The sequence below is a fragment of the Arvicanthis niloticus genome, chromosome 10, assembly GCF_011762505.2.
Source record: "Arvicanthis niloticus isolate mArvNil1 chromosome 10, mArvNil1.pat.X, whole genome shotgun sequence".
NCBI classification, from domain to species: Eukaryota; Metazoa; Chordata; class Mammalia; order Rodentia; family Muridae; genus Arvicanthis; species Arvicanthis niloticus.
Genome location: NC_047667.1, coordinates 11,168,415 through 11,195,739, shown reverse-complemented (window position 1 = coordinate 11,195,739; position 27,325 = coordinate 11,168,415). Strand labels below are relative to the sequence as shown.

At 47.4% G+C, this 27,325-nt stretch overlaps 1 protein-coding gene across 1 annotated transcript in view; it reads right to left on the bottom strand.

The window, feature by feature from the left end:
- Ccdc93 (CCC complex scaffolding subunit CCDC93) overlaps positions 1–25,385 on the bottom strand; it is a 70,174-nt gene extending 44,789 nt beyond the window's left edge. Inside the window, exons 1-7 of the mRNA XM_034513104.2 lie at positions 25,198–25,385; positions 21,963–22,076; positions 18,749–18,843; positions 14,973–15,084; positions 11,271–11,369; positions 9,208–9,264; positions 1,993–2,093 (exon numbers count right to left, since the gene is read on the bottom strand). Coding sequence (XP_034368995.1) covers positions 1,993–2,093; positions 9,208–9,264; positions 11,271–11,369; positions 14,973–15,084; positions 18,749–18,843; positions 21,963–22,076; positions 25,198–25,239 — 620 coding nt within the window. The 5' untranslated portion in view covers positions 25,240–25,385. The remainder of the gene's footprint in view (positions 1–1,992; positions 2,094–9,207; positions 9,265–11,270; positions 11,370–14,972; positions 15,085–18,748; positions 18,844–21,962; positions 22,077–25,197) is intronic.
- Between the last annotated feature and the right edge of the window lie 1,940 nt (positions 25,386–27,325).

The following is a 27,325-nucleotide window of genomic DNA, read 5'->3' as shown; positions in this document are numbered from 1 at the left end:
TTCAGTCCCCAGATTGGTAAAGCGAGGACTTTTACCAAATGGGCTACCTCTCCAGGCCTTTGTTAACAATTTTTAACAAGGGGCCATGCACTTAAATTTTGTACAATCCCTGTCCCTTCTCAAAATAATGCCCCTGGTATGAATGGTCTCTGAACTGGAAAAACATATTCAATTCTCAGCAGCAGAAGATGAGCTGGGAGAAGGACCATCACACATAACTTAAGACCAGAACAAACTCAGTAGCTTTTGAAACACACTAGTTTCATTTGTGGGAAAGAGATGACATCAGAGAATCACCTCAAAACAAGCAAACAGACAAAGCCATACAACATCTCACCACCAGAGGCAGGTGAGACGGCTCAGTGGGTAAAGGTGCTTGTCATGCGAGCTCGGAGACCTGCGTTCCATCCCTAGAGCCCACATGGAGGTGGAAGGAGAGAACTGATCCCGTTAAGTTGTCTGACTTCTACACAAACAGTCCATGGCTTGCACACAACTCTCATCTCTGTCTGTCTGTCTGTCTGCCCCCCTCCTCCTCCTCTCTCTCTCTCTCTCTCTCTCTCTCTAATGTACTGCCTTTCCTTGAAAAGCTAGAACAGCTAAGGCTAATTTCCTCTGTTTACCATTGCTTCCCAGAGGAAGGCGCCATGAGGCACACAGGGAGATGCTAGTGAGAGAGAGTTAGTGTCAGCCACACAAGGTTCGGAACACTATTCCCACACAAGGGCAAGAAGCACAAGGCACATACTCACATCAAAGGATCAGTCACCCTGGGTAGACAACGAAGGGCATGGGCAAGGTTACTATCCAGTGTTGACCAAGGGAAGTCTGTCTTGCATGTTTTGAAAGAAGTGAGGCTATAAAGTTAAACTCTTTCTCCAGGACAAATCATTTTAACAAGAACTAAGGCTTACTATTAAGGCTTTCATTCTTCTACCCAGATCGACCTTTGCCCTGAAGGATGACTGCAGGGCACAGTGAGCTGGTGCACATGCTCTGTGGACTGGCTGTTTAAAAAGAGGGTCAGAGGATGAACTCCAGCCCTGGCCTCTGCACCAACTCCCCAAGGAGGTCAGAGTCCATGCACAGAAGCACCCACTTCCAGAGAACTACAAAGGGGGGCACAGAGCCACAACCTGGAAGTCACAGCTGCAGACCATGGACTCAATCAGGCAGGAGCTAGCTAGCTTTCTTTCCTTTTTTTTTTCCCCCCTCTTTTTTTTTTCTTTTTTGAAACATCTCACCATATAGCCTTGGCCAGCCTGGAGCTCTCACTTTGTAGACCAGGCTGGCTTCAAACTCAGAGATCCACCTGCCTCTGCCACCCTAACAGCATACCCCACTACTCCAGCAGCTATCCAATTTTAATTAACAAGAAATTAATTGTTGGCTTGCTTTTTCTTTTTTCCTTCCTTCCTTCCTTCCCTTTTGTTCTTTGTATTGTTCTCTCTCTCTCTCTCTTTCTCTCTCTCTCCCCCCACCTTCCTTTTAGGAATACAGACAATTTATTAAGAAAGGAAAAGCACCCCGAAGATGGGAGAGAGCTAGTAAGCTCAAAAAGCCTGTATTTAGATAGAGATATATTCTATAAATCTATCTATCTATCTATCTATCTATCTATCTATCTATCTATCTATCTATCTATCCATCCATCCTAAATATATTTCTATATATTCTTTTTTGTATGTATACAGGGAAGTGGAAGGCAGAGAACAACCTTCTTCCTCAGGACAGGGTCCACCTTGTCTTTGTTCTGAGGCATGGTCTCCCAGTGACTTGGACCTTGCTCAATAGGATTAGTGTAGGCTTTCTGGCCAGAGAACCCCAGGATCCACCTCCCTGTCTCCACCTCCTCACTGAGATAACAAGTGTGTACCTCCACTCTGGGCTTTTTTATGTGGTGCTAGGGACTGGACCCAGTTCCTTATGCTGCACAGCAAGCACTCTACGTGACCACTCCAGCCCCAGTGCTAGCCAGCACCAACTCCGTACCTGCCATATTCCAAAAGCGTCGAGTGGACTCGGGACTCCTCGTCCAGCAGCTCCTCTGCTCCCTGCTGCCGTCTGTACTTTCGCCGGGGCTTGTAAACATCCTGAGGGGACAAGAAAGGCAAGGCGTGGAACACGAGAGGTTCCCTGGACTGTGGCTGGGTGCCTCCAGCCATTCCAGGGGAGTAGACCTTTACTACAGGATGGGGGCACCCACCCAGTACCTCACATCAGGGGCAGCGGAATAGCGTCTATGTCTAATTTTCAACTTAAGGCAAGCTAGGATCACCTGGAAAGAGTCTAGATCAGGCTGGCCTGTGAACACGTCTGTGGGGATTGTCCTGATTGCCTTAATCATGTGAGAAGACTGAGTTTGAAAGTGGGTGGTACCGTTCCCTGGGGATGGCACCCGGACTGGAGAGAGAAGAGAAAGCCGGCTGTGCACTATGCACTACCGTGTGCACTCATTCTCTCTGCTCTTACTGTCATGTGAGCAGCTGCCCCAGTTCCTGACCTGAGTGCCCCACTGCAAAAGACTGTAGCCTGAAAGTTTAAGCCAAATAAACTCTTAATCTCCTCATTTGCTTTTTTGTCAGCATAACAGACAGAAAACTAGAGCCCAAGGTTTAGGAAAACTCAGGTGCGAGGCCATGCTGGAGCTGCCTCCCACCTGCAACGAGGTGACGACCATAAGCCTCACGTACCAAGAGAAGGAAAAGGTCCCATGGCCAGGGCAGAAGCTAGTGGCACAACTGGCCTATGCGCTTGTGTTCCTTCCCTCCTTCCCTCCCTCCCTCCCTCTCTCCCTCCCTTCCTTCCTTCCCATTCTTCCTTCTGCAACTGAGGATGGCCTTGAACTTCTGACCCTGCCTTCAGCGCCAGAGCACTGGGATTACAATGCATATGCCGCTACATACAGCTTTGTATACAGGTGCTGAGGAACTTAGCTAAGGTCATTTTAACAATGTATTCCTTTAATTCCAGATTTAACACTGTAATTGTTGGTTTTAATTGTCAGTGTGACACGATCTAGAGATTCTCTATAAGGAACTGTCCAGATCAGTTCAGCCTGTGGCCACAACCATGAGGAATACGTCTGTTTTTAACCTCACTCCAGTTAAGCCCCATTTCATGGGCAGAGAGGGCTGGCTGCAAGCTAAGCACACACGCTCGTTCCCTCTGCTCTGACTGGCTGTGACTGGCTGCCCTGACCTCCCTATAATGCTGGGCTGCGACCTGGAACTGCAACCTTAATAAACCCTCTCTCACTTTTTAATAGGGTGTTTTATTGTAACAACACAAAGCAAACTAACACATGTAGCTTACTTAAGCAAGGAACAATAGAAACAAACAAACACAGAACCACACACCTTATTATGTTATCATAATAAGGATATATATGCAAATTATAGTTATGTTTAGCCTTAAAAATATTTTGGTGTGCTGAAAGGTAAGGAAGCCATATTTTTGCAAATGGAAAACAAGGCTTTGTACCTTTTGCTGACTTGAAAAAATTATTAGAGTTTGTTCCCCCTCTTTTAAGACAGGATTTTGCTTATTATCTAAATTAGCCTTGAATGAACTCCTTGCCTCAAGTCTCGCTCGAGAGAGCCTCTTGCTTCAGCCTGCAGAGCAGGTGGGACTACAGGTACATCCCTGTTGTATGTCATCAACATACGATATATAATAAAGATAGATTTATTTTATAAGGCACACATTCTGGCTAAATATACATGTCTTAGTTAGGGTTTTACTGCTGGGAACAGACACTATGACCACAGCAACTCCTCTAAGGACAACATTTAATTGGGGCTGGCTTACAGGTTCAGAGGTTCAGTCCATTATCATCAAGATCAGAGTATGGCAGCATCTGGGCAGGCCTGGTGCAAGCAAAGCTGAGAGTTCTACATCTTCATCTGAAGGCTGCTAGCAGAAGACTGGCTTCCAGGCAGCTAGGATGAGGATCTTAAAGCCCACACCCACAGTGACATGCCTACTCCAACAGGGCCACACCTCCTAGTACTGCCACTCCCTGGCCAAGCATATACAAACCATCACAGCGCATATGTATGTATGCATGTATGTAACATGTGACTTATCTTTATCTATCTATCCATCCATCTATCCATCTTGAACAACATACGTGGCATGTAGTACATGTTCAATCATCGCTACTGTTCACCTTCTGATGGCCTGATCTGCCATTTTACCCCCAATAAATGTCCTTCCTGACTACTAATACAGCTCTGTATGTGGACCAGTGGACACTGTGACAGCACATGCCCTAGCTGACCCAACCCAATGATAGCCCCTTCAAACACTAGCACTTTACTACAGTTGGGATCTTTTCCTGGAGATAATCCAGCCTCCTGAGCCCCAGTTTATTTTTCTTCATAAAAATTTTCATGTACCTGTGAAACACAAATAATCTCCTTTTTTTAAAAACATGTATTTATTGTATGTGTGATCATACTTGTGCATATAGAGGTCAGAGGTCAACTTGTGAGAGTCAGTTCTCTCAGGTTTGGCAGCAAGCCCCCTTTCCCACTAAGCCATTTCACTGGCCCATCTGATGTTTTGCAGAAAATATCTGCATTATGCTTGAGAGCTGCTCTCAAAGTCCTACCACACACATCCCTCAGTTCACTCCCATTGTCTATACAAACAGCAAACTGTAAATAACACAAGCCAGACTTAGACAGAAATGAAAAGGAGAATGAGCCCCTGAACCTGGGACTGCGTGTAATTTAATTCCCACCATGCTCTCCCATTATAATAACACTGCATAATTGTGCTTAACTGCTGTTCTCCACAGTTACCAGTGACAGAGCCAATGACTCAAGACAGGAAATTGGATTCTTCTAAGAAAAGACTTCAAAACAATGGCACGAGGAAAGCCAGAGCCAAGGGGAGCTCACTCTGCACAGCAGCGGCAGGCTGGCTCTGTGTCCGATTAAGTAAGTACCTTCATATGCATCTTACCTTTGGCACTCTCAAACGCACAGGCAGAGGCAGAGAGGCAGAGGCAGAGGCAGAGGCAGAGGCAGAGAGGCAGAGAGGCAGAGAGGCAGAGGCAGGGCGCACACTATTGTTCTCAATGTGACACTAAGGAAGCAGGGCTGAGGAGGGGGCTCTGCTGACGAGTGCTAGCCAAGCATTCCTGAGATCCTGGCTTCCATCTTCAGACTACATAAACAGGGTGTGGTAGAATATGCCTGTACTGTGCTCTCCTGAGGTAGGGGAAGATGATTAGAAGTTCAGTGCTACCCTTCATCCTCAGTGTCAATGACAACTGGGGATACATGAGACCTGCTTCAGTAAAAAAACAAAACAACCCTCCACCCTCAACTAAATACATAATTTGCCCAATATCCTAGGATATAGTATTGGGCCTAGGATAGCCTTAGCCTAGGATGGCATTAGCCTACCTTAGGATTAGGATAGCATTAGCCTAGAACAGCAGTAGGCTCCGGATGTCTTGGCTTTTCTACTTATTTGCATATGCGAGTCACTCTAGCACCCACGGGCGGCCTCTCCAGCTGACCCTCTCACATGAGTCACGGTACCGTCTGTAACTGAGATACGACTAGCCTGAGCAATGAAGACCTAACACCAGCTACTTCAAGCTGTACAGAGCTAAGTCGCCCTTCAGAGCGACAGGCATCTTACCCCACTTCTGCCCCTGACTGCTGTGATGGGCAGCTCCCTTCAACAGACCTCGAACTACAAGATTTCACGGGATAGGCCCAGTGTCTCGCTCATTGTTAACATGACTGTGTCAATTTCAAGTCTGAGATTAACAACACTATGTTCTGCACGTGGCTATGTTCACTTTTGAAAAGTCACACAGGGCCAGCCACATGGCTCAGTGGGTACGACAGCTTACCGCTGAGCCTTAGGACTGGGTTTAATCCCTGAGACCCATGGCAGCAGAAGTACACTATGGCATGTGCACTCATGTGCACACATGTACGCACGCAATAAAGAAATCAAAACTTTAAAATACTTCAGGTGTTTATTACTAGTTAACTCATTATATTTTCTTTTTGTACAGCCCTTTGTTTGGGGGTACACATGATGTGTGGAGTCGAGGGGTCAGCGATAGGCGTCCTCCTCAGTTGATTTCTATCTTCTGTTTGTTTATTTGCTTATTTAGTATGTGCGCATGTGCCTAGGTATGGAGGTCAACTTGTAGGTTTTATGAGACAGGGTCTCTCACTTTTACCAAACTTCACAGTTTTGGCCACCAGCATCCACCTGTGCCGTCTCCCTCATGCTTATGTGGCTAACCCTTTCCCCAGGAGTCAGCTCCCAGCTACACAGTCTTGCTGTCAGCACATGCCAGGCCAGCACTGGCTACTCCTATGTACTGCCTCCCATTCTTGTTTCTGCTTATAGATAAGAGCTTAGATTTTTATTACACTATTTCTCTTACGAGCGTATGTCTGGGGGAGGGCGCACACATATGCCATGGTGCCAAGCAGAGGTCAGAGGACAACCTGTGGGAGTCAGTTCTCTCCTTCCATCACATGAATTTGGGGAGTGAGAATCAAATACAGGTTATTACCTTGGAAAGCATCCTGATCCACAGAGCCATCTCACTGGTCCTGCCCATAGCTAACAAAGCATTAAGTGACAGGGACAGAATGACATTGGACTGGGGACTCTTCAAATATGTTCTCCCTGGTTCTCATCAGTTCTCCTTGTGTGACACTTTGCCTTGGCAAGTGATAAAGGACACATGAATGGCATTAAAAAGTTAAAGTGACCCTAACACACAGAACTCTTGTGGGTCCAATAGCCACTTTCCTGGAAGGGACCATTACAATTGCTTTCACCTGTCACGGTAATCCCTCTGAACCCACATCTAAAATGGCAGGACAGGGAAAACACTACCTGCCACTGAAGTGTCAACCCTCTGATTGCTGCCTTCACAACTGCCAGGGACAACTTCTTTATTGAAATCCAGAGAAGTGCAGTGCCACTACCAATCTGGAGCTCGGGCACTCAAAGGCTCCAGTGGGCCACACAGCACCCTGCTCAAGGAGGAAGCTGACTCTACTGACCTTAAGTCGTTCATTCTCACAGCCAGCATAACTGGTCTAGTTTCCTTTCTGTCACTGTGATTAAACACTCTGACAAAAGGCGCTTAGGGAAGGAAGGGATATTTTAGCCCGTTGTTCTGGATTATGGTCCACCAGGCAGGGAAGTTGTAGCAGGTATGAGACAACTGACCACATCACTTCCACTGTCTAAGCAGAGAGAAATGAGTGATGCATCTCACTTGCTTGCTTGTGTTTAGCTCATTTTCTCTGCTCTTACACAGTTCAGAAATCCTTCTGGAGAATGGTGCTGCCCACAGTGGGCTGGGATTTCCCACATCAATTAATAAATAAGGCGATCAATCCCCTATAGGCCACGCTGGCCTGGACGATCCCTCACTGAGACCTTCCTAGGTGATTCTAGATTGTGTCAGATTGACAATCAATGCTGACCACTGCGGCATCCTTAACAGACCCTCTTCAGTCTAGGAGCTGTAAGTAAATCTGCTTCCCACCCACCAGGGCTCCATGGGTGCTGTACCAAGTGCCACACCACATTCCCAAAGCAGACAAGACAACTGTAACTTACACCCACTTTCCTTCCTCTCTAATATTTCACGTTAGTAAAACAGCAAACCAAGTGAAGTCCCTGGATTCTAAGGGACAGATGCTGAGACAACAGACAGCATTCATTCACGAATGTTTCTCCAGACACAGTTCCAACCTTGTCCCCTGTCTGTCTTTCCTGTGGGCAGCGCTGTCCCTCGGACACTATCGCCTTCTCACGGGTTCAGCACAGATGCCACCTCCAGGCTCCAAGAGTCTGTACTAAATTGTGTAGCTAAGCTGGGTACGGTGGTGCATGCCTGTAATCCTGGCACTTGGGAGGCTGAGGCAGGAGGAGGACTACCACAATAACTGTCTCAAAAACAAAACTCTAAAGGATTTCCTCTCAGTTGCCACTTCGAAGCGGAACAGAGTTGACAACACAGGAGGAAAAGGGGTACAGGCTGTGTCTCTTGAGTTCCTCATGTCTGCTACCATCAAGTGACCTGCTCTTCTCAGGGTCATCACTGTGGGACAACACAAATTCACGTCCAGAATTACTGTTCTGAAGAGATTCCTGAGCCAGCTCACAAAGCCAGGGGAGCCAGGCAAACTCAACTTCTAATCTTACTGCAACCCTGCCGTCTGCGTTCGATGCACAGTTGATATTTAAGCTGGGTGACTTGTTATTTAACAAGTGCTAACTTAAACACCAAAATAAGTAGCTCAGCTACAGAAAGGACTCTGTGGATAGAGGTACCTGCCATGGAAGCACAAGGACCCGAATTTACAACCCTAGAAGCTACATTTAAAACAAACAGATGTATCATTTGAGCATCTTTAACCTTAGCACGGCTACAGGGAGACCGGCAGCACAGATAGGAGAATCACCAGAAACTCTCAGGTCTGCTGTATGCAGCCAAAAAATAACCAAAATACACCATCTTAAACAAGTGAACGGTGAGGCCTAGCAGCCAGGCCCGTCCTCTCCTCCATCTATGGCTGCTGAGTCCTTGCAAGTGAGATCGAGTAGAATGTTAGATGCGCTATGACACGATGATATCACAAGCTAGACACACAGAGAGCTGCATGCTGCTTCTAGAAGACAGAGACTGTCCGTCAGGCACAGAGGGGCTTTATTCTCTTCAGCTCAGGGACAGCGGCTGGAAGCATCTTAACAAAGCTCCCACACACACACACACACACACACACACACACACACGGGAAATGGCTCATGTGTACTGACTCCAGTGAGCAGAACACACCACATATGGTGACCTTCCTGCATAAGCTCAAAGCTACTCTGTCTTCACAGAGCCATCATGGGGAGGGGGTGGGGCAGTGAGTTGGCTTCGCCATCTATAGTTCTTCATTCTCTAGAGCTGTGACGTTACTCTGGCCACTGGTGTAAGAAGGGGACTACACTTTACACTCTGATTTTTCTCCCTTAAACTGGAACTAAGGACTTGGGGCACGGCAGTGGGCTCTTGTGTTCTGGTGCTAAGTGTAAAGCAGGCAGGGATGCTAGCATACATTCTTGGCTGCCAGCTCCTGGGGGACGTGCGACTTCTATAGGGGATGTTTGAAGTCTATACAGTGCTGGGGCAGAGGCACAGGGGCAAGGACTTACTGAGAGGTCAACAACCATCTTGATGGCCTTGTCTTTTCTCTTTATGAAGTCATCATCCTGCAAGACAGAACACAGGAACTCAGCCAATTCTACTAAGGACGAAAATCATCTGTACACACAGATCTGCCTTATCAAAGAGTTGTTCATCACTGCTGTGCATAAAGAAGTCCAAATGGGCTTTTTAAAAATCTGTGTTTAGGCACGTGCATGTTTGTATATGTGCAGGTCCACATGTGTGTGCATGCATGTGGCGGCAAGAAGACAACCACTGTTGTTCTTCCTCAGGTCCTGTCAGCTGGAGACAGCCTCTCACTGCCCTGCTGCTGGCCAAGTAAGCGAAGCTGGCTAGTCTGGGAATCCTAAGGACATGCCTGTCTCTACCTCCCCAGTGCTGGTATTGCAGCCTAGCTTTTAAAATGTCTACTCAGGAATCAAACCCAGTAACTCTGACTCGCACGTCAGGTGCTACCAACTAAACTGTTTCCCCAGCTCTCAATTTTCTTATTAATCTCCCATGGGAAAAAGCTAGGACCTCTGCAAATGATACTGACAGGGCCTTACAGTTAGTAAGCGAAAGCGAGGCCAAGGAGATAGCAGTGACTGAGACAAACACCCTCATGGCCAGTCCTCAAAAGCACTAAACGTAACCTCAACTGTAAGCCTCAGCTCTGCCATCTGCAAAGCAGGAGCACCACCGCCTACATGAAGGAGCACCTGTCGGGATGAAGATGGAAGGCAGTGATGTGCTCGAGTATCTGAGTGCTTGGTGTTCTTACTTGTTGAAGTTACTACTAACTGTGCCCATAGGAAATGTGATCCACAAGCAGTCCCCTAAGAAGTTTGTTTTACAAAAATGGAACCATGGGCTGAGGAGACGGCTTAGTCAGTAAAGTACTTCTCCTACAAGCATAAAGACCTGACCTGGATACACCTCAGAACCCACGTGTAAGAACCACACTTGGAATCCCAGCACTGGGGGAGAGACAGGAGGATCAGCCAGGCTAGACGAATCTAGGAGCTCTAAGTTCAGAGGGAGCCATACCTCAAAAAAAGAGGGAAAAGCAAAAAGGAAAAAAAAAAAAAAAACATGGAGAATAACTGAGGGAGGTACCTAATATCAACATGTGGCCTGTGTGTGTGTGTGTGTGTGTGTGTGTGTGTGTGTGTGTGTGCGGCGCGCGTTGGTAAAACTGTAGAGATTTATCCTCAGCAGCCATCTAAAGAGCTGTTCTAAAGAACCACGAGGCTGCTGAGAGGTGCCAAGGGGAGGGCGGGGTGCTCACTGCACCCAGTACTCTTCCAGTGCATTCTTACTCCAACAGAGAACAGGAAGGAGGAGCGCACAGAAGTTTTCCCAGAGATGACGCTTTTGTAGTGGACAGCAGCTCATACAGAGAACAACGACCAGGCAAAGTACTGAGAACACGTGCCTGTCGAGTGCTCACTTTTAAAGGGACATAGGGCACGTATGCTACCTGCTGCATGGCTCAGGGGACATCACAGAGGGGAATACAAAGAGAATGTGAGAGCAGGAGGGGGAGGGGAGGCCTGTGAACACATGACACGGCTCTGCACTGGAGCTCACTATACCATCAGTGGGTACCGGCACAGTATCAGTCAATGCTCCAGAAAGCAGCACTGCCTGAACCAGCCGGGTAACAGACAGTATGGAAGGAGGGCATGGGTGTGGGACGGGAACGTGGTAGAGGCTGCCCAGGGTGGGCAGGAAGGAGTTGGAAGCAGATAGATTAAGACGCACCTTATACATGGATAAAATGAAAGACTGAGAGCAAACCCCAGAGAACTGGAGAGATGGCTCAGTGGCTGGGCTCTTACTGCTCTTGCAGCGGACACAAGTTTGCTACCAAGCATGACTGTCAGGTGGCTCGCAACCTCCCAACTCTAATGCCAGGGAACCTGACGTCTTTGTCCTCCTTAGGCACTTGCACCATGTAAACACACAAGCACACAATCTAAATATATCTGAAAGAGAAAGAAATTAAATATACCAGGACAGACAATGCCTAATAAATAAGCTGAAGGGAGCGGGGCAGAGCACTGACCTCGGGGAGGCTGTAGGTCTTCTGGAACTGGGATATGGAGTAAGATCGGATGTAGTCGCCCATCTCTTCCTTTGTTTCTATAGCTCGTTTCACCAGCCACTGGCGGGACAAAGTGAGGAGGTATGAGATGGCAGGAGTGGATTCCTACTGCAGTGAAAATACGCAGCCTGTGAATTCATGTCGGCACGACTGACCTGCCCAGGTGGGAAGAAACCAGGAGTACACACTGCTCTGTGACTAGAGCAACCTGCAGGGCACCTGAGATGACAAGACCCAGTGACCTCATGTCATTTGAAAGCTACAGGCCTGTCTGTCTCTCTGTCAAGAGAAGGGGAAGTTCAATGGCATTCCTTTTGTTGTTGAGACAGAGTCTCACGTAGCCCAGGCTGACCTCAAACTCACTATGTAGTTGAGGATGACCCCAAGTGCTGGGATGGCAGGCATGTATCCATCCTGATGTCAATGATTTTTTTTTGTTTTGTTTTCTGGATTGTTTGTCCCAAGGAGAGAGACACAGAAAGAGAAAGACAGAGGGGGGAAGAGGGAGAAAGGGAGGGATGGAGGAAGGAAAGGAGGGAAGGAGGGAGGGAGGGAGGGAAGGTGGGAGAGAGAGAGAGAGAGAGAGAGAGAGAGAATGAATGAATGAGAATGAATGATCTACAGAGCACACCTGGCGCAGTTCCTCTTCTGCTAGATGAAGGAAACCCTCCGCTGGTTCTATAGAAGAGCATGTACCAGTACAGAGCCTGAGGCACTGGAATCACTGAATAGGACAATCTTTGAATCCTTGTGACATTTGAGGTACAACCTTTATAAAACCTGACACAGACACTACATTATTCTGCTCAGTGATCTGCAGCTACAAGATAAAGCTGGAAGTTACAACTGGGAGGTTTCCACATCAGTTGACTGAACATGGGATTTTTATTAAAGTTCCCAGTCTCACGAGGCTGGTATCTGGAAGCAGCTAGCTTTGTTCTTCCTAGTTTCCAATTTTAAAACACCATGTAATTAAAACACACATGCTGTGGTGTAGCTTTTCCCTCAAAGATTGAAACAGGGAAGCTCTTTAAAAACAGGAATGTAAACAAGATCAAAATAACAACAGGAAGTCCCTGAAATTGACCAGATTCACTAGACACCACCCCCCCCAGAGTAAGTAATAAAAGCTGAGAATCTCCCTCTGAAGAAAGGAAGCCAACCTGCAAAGAAGACTCTCAGACAACAAAAGAGAAGACTCTCAGATGAGACCAGTAGCCTAGAAGAAGCAGAAACCAGGGAAACTGCCTACAAGAGGTTTAAAGCTGGAAAGGACACTCTCCAACTTGTTGAGCTGCCAGCGGGCTGTGCAGTGTGCTCCAGGTTCCCAGCCGTCTGAGTCATCTCTTCTCCTGTAAGTAAACCCTCACACAAATAATGGATTCCTGTAAGTAAGTCTGATAAAACCCACTGGTTCACCAGGTTGTACTTCGGTGATATGTGCACTTTGGTCTGTTGTGGGCTCCCTATCTTAGGTGAGTAGGCATATGTGTTACATCTTCCCAGAAAATGTTTTATCACACAACATGCACACAAACATAAATATGCACATCATACACACACACACACACACACACACATATACACACACACTCATACACTGTGGATAGTGTATGCATTGAGCCTGTTCTTCATTCATTCTTTCTGTCATTCACAAGCACATCAGAAGAAAGAACCATTTGTTACAGTTGATAGTCCCTCCTCAGAGAGAACTCCTACATTCTCAAAACAGAATGGGGACAGTGGTGGCATATCAAGTGCACAGCAAACTTGACCAGGTCCAGCTGCCTAGGTATGTGACCCATAGCAAGGCACTCCACAAGGAAGGAATAGGTAAACTCTATAGTTCATTTTCTTAATTAATTGTGTGTCCGTGGTTTGCATGTAGAGGTTGGAAACAACTCTGTAGAGTTACTTCTCTTCTTCCACCTCTATGTGGGTTCTGGGAATCAAATTTAGGTCACTGGGATTTCACTGATGCTTTACCTACAGAATCATCTTAAGGATTCAAATTCTGTTTAAAAGGCAGCCAGGCACAAGCAAAAGACATTAGGAAGCACTTGCCCAAAATAGGTTGGCTTCATGAAAAAAACCACGCTACACAGCACAGGGTGCACCCCTGTGCTGTGCATATCCTAGGAAAGACATTCTTGTTCTTAGCATCTTCCATCTATTTCCACTCTACCACCAACCCCTCCCCAGAGACCTTGGACACTGACTGAAATCACAAGCAGAGCAGGAGAAGAGATAGCATCGGGCAATGCTGGAGCCTCCTCAGTCCCACCAAGAACCCTGACTCTAGATCACATGGCATTTGTCCTGGTTCTTTCTGTTGCTGTGTTAGAAACTCCAAACAGAAAAGCGACTCAGAGCAAAAGCAAACATTATTTCACCTCACAATCGCAGGTTACAGTCCATCACTGTGAGGAAGTCAAGTCAGGAACTTCAAACACCTAGTCACATCTCAGACACGAACAGAGAGAAAGGAACGCACGCCTGCCTATGCTCAGCTAGCTTTTTCTACTCTTAGAGTCCAGGACCCAAACCAGGACTGGTGCTGCTCACTTTCAGGCTGAGTCTTCCCACATCAGTTACAGCAATCAAGACAATATTCACAGATACACCTACAAGCCAAGCTGATCTACACGATCCAGCATGACTCCCTTCCGGTACGATTCTACAGTATATCAAATCCAAGATGAGACCCAACCATGTAGCCAGGTGTGGGGGCCCACACCCTTAATCCCAGCATCTGAGAAGTAGAGGCAGACAGATCTCTTGAGTTTTCGGCTAGCCTGATGTACAGTGTGAGTGCCACAACAGCCAAGGCTTCACAGAGAAACCCTGTCTCAGACAAACAATCAAACCCAATAACAACAAAATTCCAAAACCAAAACAAACAAAAAGAAGCAACCATGCAGCATTTGTCTCGGTTCACCCCCTACCTTCCTGTGGATCACCAGCCCCACCCCCACTCCATTCTGACCTCTCATGCCTGTGTCCACTCCACCTGTGGAGATGAGCTCTGATGGATCACACCTAGTGTGATCTGGTAGTGAACGGAAGGAAGGAAGGCTGCATCCCAGAGCCTCTCCGAGAACTTGATCTAGAGTTCCCACTGTTACAACTAATGTCCGTTAGAGACTCACTTTCCACCATGACTCTCTAGGCCTTGAAAAGAGTATCTTCTTTCACAGACTCAGATCCAGTATGGACACGAGAAAAAGACAAGTCTTGGCCAACTGGTCTAGTCTACTTGGCAAGTAGACACCTAAGGGTCAATGGCCAACACTGTCCTCTGGCTTTCACATGATGCACACATGTGCATGCCCACATATACAAGACACCCATATGCACTTGTATGCCCCCACACTCATGTACCCACAAACACATGTGCACTGACAACACACACACACACATATACACAGCAATGCACATATGAAAAGGGAAAATAAAAGCCACTGATGGACTCATAGTAGAAGCCAAAGTGAAACTGTGGTGCTCGGAGCACAGCTGCCTTTTGAGAATGATGAAAGAATCCCTATCAGCTGTGCTGCACCAGACCCATCCCCCACTACACCAGGGTCCAGGCTGGGCTGTGAGAGCCGGGTGTGTTCCAGGAACTCCTAGTTAAGAGGCAAAACTCTACACAGAAGGCCTCACCTGCACGACAGGGAATATATGGATAAAATCCATGCCCTGGATCTGGTGGGGCTCCAGCTGGTGGGGACACTTCATCCTCGGGAGGACGGAGACAATCTTTTCCGACAGAGCTCTGTCCAGAAGAAAACAATAAGCAGAATCAGGACACACTGAGTGGCTCTAAAGACATCTCTAAAGTCTAGGCAGGACTCTGAAGAAGTCCCGGCCTGGTCAGGGTGACACTGACAGACCTGACTGAGTTCATCCTGGTAGACCGACATGAGAGCGCAACTCAGCTGCATGCATATAAGGTGCCAAAGGGATGCTTCTCGCCATGCATCGCGGCTATTTCTTTCTTTCCTTTGTTTTTGTTTTGTTTTGAAGGCAAGGCCTTGTGCAGCCCAGGTTGTCTCACAGACAAGGATGATCCTCCTGCCTCCACTTTGGTCCTGGTATTATAGGTGCATGCCACCATGCCCTAGTCATGTGGTGCTGGAGATCACCTACCCAGAACCCACACTAATCCAGTGGAGACAAGTTCTAGGCCCTGGCTCAGCATGTCTTTATGACGGGCACACCACCACACTGTTCTTAAGTGCCATCTTCAGCAGGGAGAGCGCCCTCTAGTGGGCCACAGAGCTAGAGCTTGAAAAAAATACCATTTGGGAGCTGAAAACCCAGTGGCCAAGACCTCCACAATGCACAACCTTCTTGCCTTTCCCTGGCCACTCCTCACAGTCAGCTTCATCAAGCAATTCATAAGTGCCTAGAGGGGCGGATAGAGCAAGTCACTTTGGGGTTTATGAGCCTCTTAAAACTGCCTCCCAGAAACTACAGCCAAGTCCAGGCAGTCCCAGCAACAAGCAGGAGAGGCTGCCAGCACTAGCCCTGATGGCGCAGGCAAAAGGGAAGGAAGCACAGTAGGGGGAGGACGGGGAAGAGAAGGCAGGAAGACTTCTTACAGACATTGGCCAGCCACCCTCTGCTCTGCTCAGGAACTCAGACTTCCTAAATAGTCAGGAAAACTTTTTCTGAAAAGTCAGAACTTCTTAAATAGCTTTGTCAACCTAACACAGCCTGGAGTCATTTGAATGAAGAGCCTCAATTGAGGACCTGCCCAGAGCAGGCTGGCCTGAGTGTGTGGTTGGAGACTGTCTTGTTAATCGCTGTAGGAGCGCCCAGTCCATGGTGGGCAGCAGCATCCCTACGCGGGCCACACTGGGGTGTATAAGAAATTCAGCTGAGCATGAATCTGAGAGCGAGTGAGCAGGCTTCGGCCGTGGATCCTGCTCCCATTCCTCCTCGAGCTGCTGCCCCGACTTCTTCAAAGACAGACTGGGACCTGTAAGCCAAATAAACTCTTTTCTCCCCTAAGCTGCTTCTGATCATGGCATCTACCAACAGAACAAAATAAAAAGTACAAGGAACACATGCAGATCACCAGGCAACTTCCTAGCTTGAGATTTTAGTATGTCATTACTAATCTGACACTTTAAGGGTATTTTCTTTTTAGACAGGACCTTGCTATACAACTAAGCATAGCCTCAAAACTATAATCCTCCTGCTTCAGCTTTGTGAATACTTAGATTACAGCTGTGCACCACCACATCCAGCTGACTCTTTTAAAGTTTTAAGTGTTAGATGCACTATTTCTTTCTCCGTGACGGTTGGTTTGTCCTGGATCTAGATCCCAGCCCTACCATCTCTGGGACTTCCAGCAAGTCACCAGCTCTCCAGTCAGAGAGCCCTAAAACAGGAGAAACAAGCGGGACAGCAAGATGGCTCAGAGGGTAAAGGCAATTGTGGCCAAACCTGACAACCTAAGTTCAATCTCTAGGACCCACAGGGTAGAAGAGAAGCAACTTTTATCTGTGTCTAACTCCACATGCAAGCTATGGGATGCACCCACACACCACATGTGCACACACATGGTGAGAGGAGAAAAAGGAGAAGAATTCTTGTCTCACACATTCAAAGGCAGAGCAAATGATAAAACGCACATGCAGTGCTAGGAAGTGGCTCTCTTTGCCTGCAACCCGACAGGACCCCTGCATCATCTCACTAAAACTGTGCTTGTCTCTCAGTGCCCCCATACTCTGCCCCAGCTGTAACTGTGCCCAGAGATTATGCAACTTCCATATATATTACTCCTTCAAGATTCACTCTTTAATTTTTAATTATGGGTGTGGCCAGGAAAGGGCACTGGATCCCTGGAGCCTGCTAGCTAGTTTTATGTCAGCTTGACACCCAGCCACTAGAATGACTCTTGAAAAAGCCTGTGGCCTGTTTTCTTAATTAGATGTGAATGAGGGGAAAGCCCATAGTGGATGGTGCTGCCCCAGGGCTGGTGGTCCTGGGCTATATATGAAAGCCTTGGAGAGCAAGCCAGCAAGCTTGCCCCTCCAGTTCCTGCCTCCAGGCTCTTGCCCCAACTTCCTTCTAAGAGGGACTGTGATGTGGAAGTAGCAGTCAGAGTAACCCTTTCCTCCCCGAGCTGCTTTTGGTCATGGTGTTTTATCAGTAGTAGAGAAATAAGACACAGACAGGTATGAGCTGCCCAAGCTCGGGGCTGAGGACCGAATTCTGATCCTCCCTGCAAGAGCAAATGTGTAACCTCTAAGCTGTCTTCAGCCCCATGTTCTACTTATTTGATGTCTGTAGTCGGTGCCATGCTAATTATAAGCTTTATGAAGGCAGGACACTTCTCCTTAATGTTCCCAGAGTACCTGAATAATGTCTGAGCCGCATTAGTGACAGACTTGAAAAATATTTATTGAAAGGATTAATAAAGACTCTTTTCACCTGGTACTTCCAGTTTTCTCCTTTAAAAATTACCATTTATACTGGCAAGATAGACTGGTGGGTTAAGAAGCTTGCTGCCAGGCCTGACAACCTGAGTTCAATCCCAGGGACCTAAATGTTGGAGGGAGAATTGACTCCCTCATGTTACCTTCTGATCTACACAACACACACACAGGCACACGCACACACACACAAACACACATACCATTGTTCTAAGTTATCATTAGATCTAGAAGATTGTATTTTCCTTTTTTTCGATCCTATCCCTTATTTAGTAATTACTATAAAAATGACTATACATTTAAGAATCTATTTAACTGTTATCCTAAATATTATGCCCTTACCATTTTGAAGGCAATGTTAGGATGGTAGTTGGAGGTATAAGACCAAATAGACACATTAAAAAGTCTCCACTAAGTACTTAGAAATCAGGACAGACTACATGATGTTAATGTGTTAAAAGACAGAAGCTTGGGCTGGGGAGATGGCTCAGCAAGTAAAGAGAATGTCTTGCAAGCCCAAGAACCTGTGTTGTAACACACACACACACACACACACACACACACACACACACACTCCACATTAAATGAGGGTAGGGAGAGTCAGGCATGGTGCCGAAGCACTGTAATCCCAGCACTGGAGAGATGGAGGCAGTCCAGCCCCTGGCAGTCCCCTGGGGCACAGTGGCCTGTCCACCTATCCTATTTGGCAAGTTCCAAGCCAGTGAGAGACATCTTTAAAAAAAAGTAGACAGTGCCTGAAGAACAAGAGCTAAGGTCATCCCCTGGCCTATACAGACACAGAGACAGACAGATAGACAGACAGACAGACAGACAGACAGACACACACACACACACACACACATAACCATTAAATACCACCTTATAGCATGAGAAATAAAAGGGAATGTGTATATAAACACGTGAGCACCATGTCCACCATAAAGCCCTCTTCCCCCTCATTAGGTTTGTCTATGGCAAGCCCTAGTAACTTACATTTTCTGACCAATCGTAGAGTTTTCCTGAAAGAGCAAGTCCACATCCACGTCAAAGCTGCAGGTGGTGATACACCACGTCATCCCTCCTACTACCTGTAAGAAAGCAGAATGCTGTGTCTCATGAGCCCCTCAAGGAGGGGGCAGCAGGAGGGACACTCAATTCCTAAGCAGTCTGTACAGACTCAATAAGCACACAACACCATAAATATCTGGTGTGTGTGCACGAGTGTTCATGCGTGTGATGCGTGTGTGTGTGTGTGTGTGTGTGTGTGTGCGCGCGTGCACATGGAGGCAAGGTATCAAATCAGGTATCGATCCCATGCTGTACACCTCGTTTGTTGAGGCAGGGTCTCTCATGGGTCTCAAGCTCACTTGCTGATTTGATTTGCTGGCTGGCCAGAGAACCCCATGGATTTTCCTGTCTCCATGTCCCCAGTGCTGAGATGACAAGTGCTCACCACAACACCCAGAGTTTTAGATGGATTCTGGGGACTGAACCTGTGTTGCTATACAAGTATAGCTTTTCTGACAGCTCTCTCTGTAGCCCTCCCATATAATGTGTCCATCTTCCTTACCCGCTGCCGCTTATCAGCTAGCGCCCTCATAAATCCTTCTGCAGTGGTGGCGATGTCCATCCCTATGCTGGCTGCTGCAGAAGCTACTGGCCCTGGCTGGGTCCTGAGCAATCAAAGTACTACCAGTGTGAGGGAGAGGCTGACTGTAATCATGAAACCAGTTACAGCATTTTAGCAGAATGGTTGTATCGGGCAGGAATCTGGATGGATGGCACCTAGGCTTTGAAGTAGCCTTTTGTCTGGGATTGTTATCTGAGATTTGATGGGGTTGTTCCCTTGAAGGTTTCTCAAGAGCCTTTACATATCTTACTCTGGAGACAGGCCTGGCACACCAGGAAGTCTCCCACAGCTGAGAGCTGCTTAGGTGATAGTTCTTTCAAGATAGCCCATAGGTCAGGTAAGATGTTTTGGTATGCAAAATTGACTTGCTAAAGGTGCCTTTTGTGTAGCAACAAAAAAAGCTTCAAGGAGGCAGTCTGGGTTCAGTCCCACAGAGGCTGTCCTGTCCCCCGTGCTGTTGAGACAACGGAACCCATCCTTCAGCGGCTTTCATCTCTTCCATCTACTGTCCTGCACAACCCGCCAACACCTACAGAAACAGTCTTATCACTCATTGATCTTCCTAGGCAAGGGTCAGATATTATGTGCTTGGATTTCTTTTTTATGGGATAGATGTATGTGTGTGTGCATGGGTGTGTTTGTGTGTGTGGGTGTGGGTGTGTGTGCGTGTTCATGGGCATATGGAGGCCAGAGAGACACACAAGGTGTCTTCTATTGTTCTATGCCCTGGTTTTTGAGATAGGATCTCTCACTGACCCTGGAGCACAACATAGCCAGGGAGCCCCAGGGATCCTGCATCTCCTCAGTGCTGGATTACCACTGCCTACTACCACAGTGGCTTTTTATAAGGAGCTTAAACTCAGCTCTTCATGCTTGTACAACCCACTGAGTCATCACCTGAGAGTTTTCTTTTTTTTCTAATGTATGTGAATGTTCTATCGACATGTACACCTAGATACTAGAAGAGGGAGGGCATCAGATCCCATTATAGATAGTTGTGAGCTACCATGTGGTTGCTGGGGACTAAAGTCAGGACTTCTGGAAGAGCAGACAGCTGAGCCATCTCTCCAGCCCCAGCTGAGAGATTGCTTAGCCCAGTTTCTGACAGGTACCAGATCGAGAGAGATTATGTCTTTTACCAACTAGCATGTGGTCAGCAAGGCTGACATTTTCTGGTCCTTATTTAATAGCTGAGATGTATAATAAAATATACATTTCCAGGTCGCTAGCCCAGACCCACCTAAGCAGAAGCTCAATAGAGGAGGTCTGGACATGCTTCTTAGAAAGCATCCCTTGGGGATTCTGCCACAACCAAGGAGGAGGGTGACAGCCTGAGCCTGTAGCATTATTTCCAAATGCCTGGCCTCCCTGACCATTGGTCCCAGAAGCTTGAGGAACACAGTCTACTGGGCACCATATAATTTAGGCCCTGCCTGTTGGTTGGCTTGTCACTCTTCTCTATGATGGTGGAGCTCTCTGAGTGAAGGGCTTACTGTTTGTCGCTGGGCCCTCAACACCTAATATGAGGTCTGTGCATGATAACTGTTCACAGCTCTGCTAAATCAAAAAATGCTACCCCAGGGCTGGAGAGATGGCTCCGTGGTTAAAGTGCATGCTGCTCCTGCAGAGAACTAGAGTTTGGTCCCCACTTCAACTCCGTCTCCAGGAGAGCCAATACCCACCTGCACACACCAACACACATATACACTTAATTAAAAATAAAATAAATCTTTAAAACAAAAGTTAAAAAGACATAAAATGTTCCATCCCATGGTGAAACTCCCCCAGTAAACAAGCAGTCGTCACCTACAGGATAACTGCCACTGTGTCCAAGCATGCAGTTCAGGATAACTATGAACTCAGATAATTTCCTCCACATACTTTATAACTCCTCCCCAAAGTATATGTTCCTTAAAAGAGAAACAATTTCTTGTATGTGTGTGTACATGTGTGAGTGTTCATGCATGTCTATGTGTCCGTACACACACATGCATACATGTAGAGGCCACAGGTCTGCACTGGGTGTCACTCCTCGAGAGTTATCCATCGATCTGTCTGGCTGACACAAGGTCTCACTGCCCTGGAACTGGTCAATTTGGCTTGGCTGGCCAGGGAGCTCCAGGAATCTGCCTGTCTCCACTTTCCCAGTACTGAAATCACAAGCATGCCATATGCCTGGCTTTGTTTTCCTTTTCTTTCTTTCTCTTTTTTTTTTTTTTTTTTTTTTTTCTTTTTTAAAAAAAAAAGGGTTCTGGGGATCCAAGTCAGGTCCCCATGCTTTCCCAGCAGGCACTGTACTGACTGACTGAGCGGTCTCCCTGCCCTGAGAGAATACTCTGTTGCTTGTTTACATTTCCGAAAATATTGTGTGCAGTAGAGGAATCCAATTGCACCTACTGACTTACAGTTCTCTTTGAACAGGAAATCCGAGTACATCCCCAAGGAATCTGGATTGAGCAGAATGGAATCACGGGTACAGATGAAGTGAAAACACAATCACTTCTTCCTTTGCTACCTTGGTTAACCGTGCAGTCCTTCAAAGAAAAGGCGTTAGTGGCTAGGGAGGCTTTCTCTTACCTTGTCGAAAGGAGACAAGCCTTTAATTCTTGCTCTGAAATAGCCAGCTGCAACCAAGAGCTCCAGGATTTCAGTCAGCTTGACGTTCTGTTCTTCATCTTCTCTCGTTTCCACCTAGAACAAAAAGGATGTGTGTCACTGGTAAAGGCCATCTCCACTGAACGGAAACAAAATGTATCCTTCTGGTGCCATGGTTGCATTGCCAAGAGTCTGATGACCATATCAGCATGAGGACAAGAGTTCAGATCCCTAGAACCCATGTAAATCCTGGGCAGGCATGGTGGCCCACCTGTGAGTCCAGCACTTGGACAGCAAAAACCACAGGCCGGTTATTCATAGCTAGACTAGCCCAACTAGTAAATCTGGGTTCAATTGAGAGGCCTCGGCTCAATGGATAAGGTAGACAATGACGAAGGGAGACACCTAATGTCAACCTCAGCCCGAGACATGCACTCATATACATGTGTACACACATGCATAGACATGTATAAACACCACACATGTAAACACACACACACAAGTAAATAAAATAGGAATCCTTCAAGTATTCAGCCATCATGTATCATAAAGATACTGCCAAGAAGAGGACACTTTCTCCCAGGAGGACCCTCTCCCACCTCACCTCATTGTGTGCAGCATCCCCACAGGCTGCCTATGCAAGTGTATAACTGAGGCCTCCCATGCACTCACCCCAGAATGCAGAACTGTATTTTTGCAATAGAACCAATGAAATAAGTTTTTGGCATAAGACACTGTATGGAGATGTTTGATTCCAAATTCACTTTGCACATTAACATGCTTACACAGAGTGGAAAGGGGCCATGTGCTGATACGCAGAAAACAAAAAACCATCCTTTCTTGAAACCATAAAACCCACCACTCTGGTTAATACATCCAGTTACTAAACCCAGAACACTGGAGGCCAGAGAGAAGGTTCAGTGAACATACTGTTCTCCTAGAGGATCCAGGTTCAGCTCCCCAAGCCCACAGCAGGCAGCTCACCACCACCTAAACTCATCCCAGGGTATCTGACACGCTTGTCTGGTCTTCACAGGTACCCAGATTCACTCGCACATGCGGACACGTGGACATATACGTAAGTAAAGGTAAGTAAGTCCATAACCAGAGCACTGACGAAGGGTCACCGTGAGTTCTTAAACAAGACCAAATGAGCTCCCATCTGTCCTGCACTGTAGCTCACAGAAGCTGCAAGAAGGGTTTAGTTATCGGTTTCTTTCATACACACACAAAGGGGTTTAAAAACCAAACAGCATGAGCTGAGTTAGTGAGAACCAGGTGACAGTAATTTTGTTTTGTCTTTTAAGACAAGGTCTCATGTGCCCAGGATTGGACTCCATTGCTGTATATGGACCATGACCTTGCATTTCTGAATCTCTTGCTTCCCCAGTGCTGAGATTCCAGGCAACACCACCCCTCTACATACACACACATACACACACTGTTCACTGTGCTGGGGACAGAACCCAGAGCTCAGGCACATATGCAAGCACTCTCCCCTAAATCCTTAAAAGCTTTTATTAAATTTGTATCTATGTGCACACTACATAATACAATCATTTTGTTTTTTCTGTGTTTTGCTTTTTCTTTTTTGAGACAGGGTCTCACTATGTGTGCCCATCCCCCACCCCCCTATCCCCAGCTGATCCGGAACTCACTATGTAGACCAAGCTAGAAAAGAGTAACAAATCAGACCCAGACTCCTGGTACTCTATGAGAAGCCAAACAGACGCATGAAAGTGTTATGTTGATTACTTTTAGAGAAACTTCCACGAGTTGGAAGGATTTAGGGTAGAACTGGAAGCCTGGACAGGACTCCATAGCAGACGACACAGAAAAGCCTTAAAGCTGCAGTAATTGCCCAGCACTTGTTCCACCTACATGAGGATCTGAGTTTAATGTGCAGGACCCATAGAAACATGTCAGACATGGTACTGTGTAATTGTAATCCCAGGGACAGAGACAGACAGAGAGAGGGAGGGAGGAAGAGAGACAGAAACAGAGAGAGAGAGAGAGAGAGAGAGAGAGAGAGAGAGAGAGAGAGAGAGAGAGATTGACTTTTTACATGGCAAAGAAAGCCTGAACTATTACAGCCCAGACCCCATGAAACTTTACCCAATGCAGGGTCACATCAGCCCTTCCTCTGCTGTACTGTCACCTGGGCACTGAACACTGTGACTCTGTAATGAGTGGGATGAAGATGTAGCAGGATTTGTGGCGGGCACAGGGAGGCAAGATCGGTGTGCAGGTCAATATTAATGAGCACTAGGCAAAGTGTCAAAGAAACGGGCACACCTCTGCCAAAGCCTGCCTCCCTGCCTCAGAAAAGGATTCCGGTTCCCTACTTCTCTCTGGAAACTGGGACTCTTCACTGAGCTCAGAACTTTGAGTAAAACGACTAGAAGGACAACTGAAAATCCCACAGCCAACCCTCTCCCGTTAGAGGGTGGCTGCACTTTTCTTCCCAGCCAAAGTGGAAGTCCTGTCTGTAGGATCGAATGAGAACTGGCTGGAAACTTGACTAAACCGTTCCTGGAAAGGTCCTCCCTCCTTAAAACAAGCAGCAATGTTCCTGTCCGGGCACAGAGCACCACAGGAGAGGGTGTCCTCAACTCTGTCATCACCCCGATGTGCGCAGAGCTCCCAAACTTCCTTCATCCTCCCCGGCCCGTGGGACGGGGGGGAGGGGCAGGAGGCTACAAGCCGGGTAGGTGGCGTTCCTTCCTGACAAAAAGGAATGAGAGGTTGTCCACCTGGACCCTGCAGAAGGTGTGCATCCCAAGGTCACCGCCCTCTGCACACGGGGAGCCAGGACAGTCCCACCGCTCTCGTCTCGTGACTGCTGAGACTCCTGAGCGCACAGCCTTGGCCTGGGGGAGCCAGTCTCGCAACGTGAGGGGCCTCCCGACAGCCCGAGATAGGAATTCCCGGGGACCTCGTGATGTGTGAGGTTGCATCTGGGCAGGGATCTGGATGTTCCCTCTGTCCCCAGAGGACCCACGAACCCATAAGTTTGCACCCAGCAACACGATGCACCCTGGCACACCGGGGGACAAGTCAGCTGCCCCTCCAGGGTACTTAGGGCCCGCCTTGGGGCAGGCACACCTGAGCAACCGCAGACAGTGTCCCCGCCACCCCAGGCTTGTCCCTGCCCGCCGCCCAGGGCTCGGCCCTCTCTCCCCAGCAACCCCAGGGTGTCAGGGACAGAGGTCCTCACCTCCGGGAGCCCCTGGCCCTCCGGCCCCTTGGGTAACCCCATGATCCGGATGCGCTGATGTGGAGCCGGAGGGAGCTGGCCCTACAACCGAACTGTGGTCCGGGTGGGGTGCAAAGCGGAAACTTCCTTCACAGGAGCTGACACTACCACAGCCGGTCGGAGAACCGTGGCCCCGCGGAGCATGCGCACTAGGGCTAGAGTGAGGAACCACTGCGCCTGCGCAGGAACAGCCAGCCCTGCTGGGCGGGGCTGGATCCTGAGTAACCGATCCTCCCCTCAGGGGCGGTACTGAGCAGAAGATTCTTCTTACACTACTTTTTCTTACTTTTTAAAATGTTTCTCTTTCCTTTTTCTTCTTCTACTTTTTCTTATCTTTCCTTCTTTTCTAAGTTTTTTTTCTTAATTTTTTTTATTGTTCTTTTTTTTTCTTAAGACAGCGTCTTAGCCAGCCTGGCTTACTTGCTATATACCTAAGGATGACGTTGTACTTCTGGTCTTCCTGCTTCCCCATCCCATGCACTAAGATTACAGGCATGTGCTACCATGACCAGTTCCTTTTTTCCCCCGTTTACAAAGTAGCATACGTTTCCTTATAACATTTTCATATATCCTTAGTTTTACTTACACCCCCACCTTCTTTTCTCTACCATGTCCTTGCCCTGCCCCTTCCCTTCTTGTATCCCCTAGTATTTCTTCCTTCAACTGTTATATCACAAGTGTTCTCTAACCATTCCCATTCCTTCCATTCCTCTCTTTCAAAACCTTTTTTTTTCTCTCTCTCTCTCTCTCTCTCAGGTTTCTTGGCCTTCAAGAAGCTTCTTCAAAGCTATTTCCGTGCACCATGAGGATTTCTTGCATTCCAGCTCCCTTCCTTTTCTTCCCTGGGTCTCAGATGCTGTGAGTTTGCTTCTCTCCAAGCCTAGCTTGGGAAGCTTCCAGCTCCTGAGTCCGTTCCCACTCAGGTACGTTTTGTGCAGCTAAGGCCCAGTTCCCACCATGTTTCATACAGTCTTGTGCTAGCTAGCAGTATGTGGATGTGAGGTCAGAGAACCCAAAGAGAGATTATTTACATCTGTTCCCTCCTAGTCTCTGCATCTTATTTCCAGGAAAAATTTGTTTGGGAAAAATAATCCCCACCCCATCTTGTCCTGATGCTCTTGTGTCTTTCTGGGAGACATATTTTGCAGAAGGCAGAGTCCTACTATTAGCTGCTGTACCACTTATGTAATTTGCTCCTTGTCTGTCCCAGAGGATGGCAGCTACACGGAAGGACCATCTTCTCCCACCAGCCCAGTACCTGCTCCAGAATGGCTTATCAGCTTATTTTCATTTTGTAAGAAATGGAGGCAGAAGTGACATGAAGTCTTTTGCCACGGGAGAGATGTTCACTGAAGCAGGGGTAGATGACCATAAAAGCATATGCTTCTCATGATCAAAGGGGTTTGTGCTTGCTTCCCTTCCACCTCTTCATATCGCTGATAATTTTGATTATTTTCTTAGATGTATTTATTTTGTTTTAGGTGTATGACTGTATGTATGCCTACACACCATGTGCATGCCTCCTACTAGAAGGAGTTCAAGGGTATGAGATCCCCTGGAACTTGAATTACAGATTGTTGTGAGCTACCCCATGGCCACTGGGAATCAAACCTATGTCCTCTGTAGGAGCAGTAAGAGCTCTTAACCACCAAGCCATCTCTCCAGCTCCTATGATGGCTATTCTTGGTTGTCAATTGACTACATCTGTGCCTTAGTTAATGTTTCATTGCTGTGAAGAGACACCATGACCACAGCAACTTTTATAAGGGCTGCCTTACAGATTCAGGGATTTAGTCCACTATCATCATGGCAAGAAGCATGGAAGCTTGCGAGCAGACTTGGTCCCAGAGGAGCCAAGAGTTCTACATTTTGATTCGTAGGCAGCAGAAGGAGACTGACTGTGTGCCACACTGCATGTAGCTTGAGCATAGGAGCCTTTAAAGCCTGCCTCTACCATGTCACACTTCCCCAACAAGGCCACACCTCCAAATAGTGCCATTCCCTATGGTCAGGCATTCAAATGAATCTATGGGGGTCATTTCTATTCAAACCACCGTAGTCTGGAATGAACTACAATCCAGAAATGGAG